Below are 4,405 nucleotides of genomic sequence, written 5' to 3' on the forward strand. Positions count from 1 at the left end.
GTTCAGCCCAAGCTTGTCGTGAATAAGGAATATGGTCGACCAGCGACAGAGAAAGGGTGGCACTCCCAAGGAGAAACCTTAGCGAAGCGAAGATAGCAGTGAGTGCCGGGCTTGACGTCGACGTAACGGGGCAGGTGCATGGTAACTCGGGTGCAGTCACCAGGCATGGGCTCGCAGACGGCCTCGGTCAGACCCCTGTCGGACCAGTTCATGTAGGCCGTGCGCAGGACGCGAGCGAGGCGCTCAGCGAACCACAGTACGAAGATGGCCATCATCCAGGGCAGCTGAGGAAGGCCACCGGGATGGGCCGAGGCGACACAGTGAATGTAGGTGCAGACGAAGGTGATGAGCGCCAGGATGATGTGGACGTTGAGGAAGGTCTCGTAGAAAGCGTGGCGGATGGGCGAAAGCGAGAGAATAAGGATGAGGACAAGAGCCACGGTACCTAGCATGCCAGATGCCTCAAAGGCCTTGTGGAAGATGCGAGAGGTGACAGCCTCCCAACCGCCGTCGGCATGCCTGACGTACATCCAAGCAATGGTGTGGATGACGGCCTCAATGACCGACAAACGGCCCATCCAGCGGTGGAGCAGGTTGTAGGTGTCGAAGCTTATCTTCAACCAGGAGATCAAGGGGTTATTGCGGCCAGCAAAGATAATCAGGGGTACCATGTTGACGACAGACAGGGTTCCAGAGCGTCCACGGACCTCGGCTGCAAAGGAGAAGACGTTGGCGTTGCGCCAGTTGAGGACGAACATGTACACAAAGTTGCTCGCCAGCCAGATGAAGAGGATAATGCTGTGAAGGCGAGATGGGAGGACGCCCATGTGACCGGCCTTGGAGAGCCTGAACTCACGGTTGTGGCGCTTTTTCCAGAAGGGGGCGTAGATGATGTTGCGCTTCAACCAAGGCATCCAGTTTGACTGTGCCCTCTTCCAGTACTCTTGAGCCTCTGCGGGGACGGCCATGGCTGAGACTCGTCGAAGCTGGGCCCAGGCGATCTGTCCGAACCGGATCACCAGAATGATCATGGCCATGATGCCCAGTGTCCACCAGAGCGCGTCGACGAAGGCCAAGTTAAGGGCTTGATTGACGCCAGCCAGGTTGGAGTGATAGGGGCGATGGTGGAGGTGGATTCGGCACCTCTGCCCTGGTGCCAGGTCGGCCATGGAGCTGTCGATGGGCGTGGGGAGGGAGTCCAGGTCCGCGAGCCTGCGGCGGAGGAAGGACATATTGCGATGAAGTTGAGGGGTATAGGTCTGCTATGCAAGGTTATCGCTGATGCTGATGATGATAGTGAGTGTTGCTTGGTGGGCGTGAAAGTCGCCAAGGATGGCGAATGGGTAAGAATCTCCTCGTAAAAATCGCGAACGAGCCGGTTCGGTGCTTCTGCAGGCAGCCGGACGTGGCTGGAAAATACCGACGCGGTCGGATAGAAATGTAGTTTGGATCAATGAAGAATGTCACACAAGAGCATTGTCCAGTGTGGACGAACGACGAGTGACAGAGGAAAGCAGGACCCTTGAAACGGAACGCAAGGCCTTTGTAATGGCCAAAGAACAGTGCCCGAGGGTGACGCGCCCTGTCTCAATCGCCGAGGAATGCTCCCAGCCTCTAGGGATGGGGTGAAGACGTCGGTGCTGGCGTGGAGGGTCCAAGATTCCTGGGGACGATTGTCTCCACAGACCCAAGCGAGAACGAAACGAAGGCTGTCGATCTTGCGCAAAGGCACAGACGTGGTCGGCAGGCTGATGTCAATGAGATAAATGTTGTCGATCAGCAGAAATGCGCAAAATGACGATGCTCAAATCAATCAAGTGTCGATGCGTGATCCGAGAGGGTGTGTGTGTGTGTGTGTGTTCCCTTGAAAGACTCCCTTGATCTGGCTGGTGACGTCCTGGTCGTTTGCTTGCTGGAATACGAATGAAGTGGCCGAAAGAGCGGTAAATTCTGCGTGCACAGCAAGCTGTCGAAAGAGAGAGATTGAGAGGTGGAGATGGAGAAAGAAACGAATGTGGGCGACTTCCTAACAAGAGGCGCCGCGCAGCGTCAAGAATGAGAAGATGAAGAGAACGGAAGGTGCGGTTGCCTCGGTGAGGTTCGGTGAGTGGGATTGATAGTGTATGCACGGCAGGCACGATCGAGTCGGTGCAGAACGGGCAGTGACGGAAATCTCAAGGGTGGTTTGTTTCGAAAATCCGTGTCCGTTTCTTTGCGTTCAAAGTCCCAAAAACCGAAATGAAGCAGCAAAATCCAACCTCTAATCAGAGAAGAAAGTGAAGACAAAGTATGCAAACACACAAAAGTGATCGGCGAAGGTGAAGAGGAGCAGATCAGTCAGAAGAGGAGGGGCGGGAGCACGAGTAAGAACGGGACGCAAGGTATACTTGAGATTCAACTCGACATTGACAGGATCGGAACCAGGAACAGGACTGCCAGTCTAGGAGGCCAGGGGTTACGAAAAGCACTGCGCAGGCCTTTCAGGACTGGCTCCAGTCCAGTATTCTCCCCCCACCCCTCCTCTCCCCCTCCCCTACCCCTGGCCGGCCCTGCTTGGTGTCTCCACGCTGCCAGGCACAGGCCTACTCTCATTGCTTGCCAACCCGCCTACCGTCAGCTTGCCGCGGGCGAGATGCATTTCACCCCTGAACCAGGTGGCGGCCCAAGCTTGCGAGACACCACGAGGAAGGAAGAGGTACGTTTTTGATAACGCGCACAGAGTGAATGCCCTGGTCTGGGCAGTTACTCAACTGGGAATATGGGTTCTGAACGGGGTCCCATGGAGTCTTCTTCATCCTGGTTTGTTCTTACCGGCGGCCCACGACTGTGCGTAGCAGGTGTGTCGGTGTCCCCTGCATACGACTTTTTCTCTGGTCTTCGAAGTGCCACACGACGACTTTGGTCTGTCATCATCTGATTCGAACAGAGGGAGCCCACGTATGTCTGGGAGCTGAGAGACAGCATGTCCCGGTAAGACAGCCAGATACGGTCAAAAGCAATTTTTTCCCCATAGTCAGGACGAACCGGCACTATAGGCGACTTGGCTCGTCATCGTATCAACGTTCAAGGACCACCAAGCGGGCAGGCCGAGGAGGGGCCTCGCGTTCACCACAGCTTCGGACAACAGGCGTTCTCGTCCTACAACTGGTCCGTATTGTTCGGCCGGCCGCTTCAAGTGGCCATGCACAGAGGGCAAACGACGCCTGGGACTGGCCCAAGGTTTCCCGAAGCCAGCCACCTTGGAGCCTTTTGGTTGGCTCATAGCTGCTCAGGAGGATTCCGCAGGGAGGGGTCTACGCCGCCGCGCGCGCCCAGCCGCCAGGGGAAGCGCAGCGGGCGGCGCAGCCGACAGGCCCCAGGCCACCAAGGGCCCCTGGAATGATTGGATGGGCAAGGCTCAACGTGGGCTTGTTCCTCGCCTCTTCCTTCCATTCGCTTGGCCAACTCAATACTGGTAGATTTCTGAGTCTCGACCCATGTGGCACCACCAAGTCACAGCAGCACGCACATGGCCGTCCAGTCTGGAATGCTTCAGGCTGTGCAGACCAGTCATCCATCCAGCAGCGACGTCACACTCAACTTGCGTTTGTCATCTAGTCATGCTTCGAGTCACACGAACAGACATCAGGTTTCCGTCATGGCTTTCAATGGATCTGACGTCGTCAATACCTAGACAAGCCTCCCATGGTAGGCAAGCCATGCATCCCGTGCAGATACCAGCCCGAGCACCACCATGGTCAACTCAGCGGTGGAGCATAAAGGCGCCCAGAGGCCGAAGAGGTGAGGGGAACAAGGGTGGAGAGATGGTGGACAAACACGCTCTACCACCATCCGATTTTCTCACCACGCACTCAAAAGACCCCTCTTCCAGCTTTCCACGACATCCGTCAAATGCGAGGAATGTGACAAAGACGCCGGGGCCCACTGCCTCGCTGGTCCGCATCACCCAATCCTCCGCATGAAATGGACTGACGGTCGAACGGGTCATCTTCGTACTCGCCAACCGAAGGTTCCGTAGTTCATTCCCCCTCGCTTGGACGACCTTATGCTACCATCATCGAGCCTGCCAACAATACACCAACGTGGGTGACAGGATGGCTCGAGGGTGGCTCGGCGGCGTCGGTCCCAGACATCTCATATCAGCCATCCCATCCCTTCATATACCAGATCGCAACATCTCATATGATCCTCGTCTGATGGGCGCGGGATGTGACGACAGGGACGGTGCACGTTGTAGCGATTAGGTGCTCCAATGCGGCCGAGAAAAAGCATATAGAGCTCATGCGGGCTCTAAGCCCTCACGTCGCAGGGTAATGAGCGGCGGAGCGCGGCCTAGGCTTTTTTTGCGCCTCCTGGCTCCATTTGGATCTGATGTCCGCTCCGGCGATCTCGGCGCCAGCTTTCC

At 56.6% G+C, this 4,405-nt stretch overlaps 1 protein-coding gene across 1 annotated transcript; it reads right to left on the bottom strand.

The window, feature by feature from the left end:
• Nucleotides 1-2: 2 nt before the first annotated feature.
• On the bottom strand, nucleotides 3-1,232 carry VDBG_06458 (FreB; the record flags this gene model as incomplete). Its single annotated transcript, XM_003002850.1, has 1 exon — nucleotides 3-1,232. The coding sequence occupies one exon, from the start codon at nucleotides 1,230-1,232 to the stop codon at nucleotides 3-5; it is 1,230 nt and encodes a 409-aa protein (XP_003002896.1).
• Nucleotides 1,233-4,405: the final 3,173 nt, after the last annotated feature.

This window comes from Verticillium alfalfae, genomic scaffold (genome assembly GCF_000150825.1).
Source record: "Verticillium alfalfae VaMs.102 supercont1.8 genomic scaffold, whole genome shotgun sequence".
Lineage (NCBI taxonomy): Eukaryota > Fungi > Ascomycota > Sordariomycetes > Glomerellales > Plectosphaerellaceae > Verticillium > Verticillium alfalfae.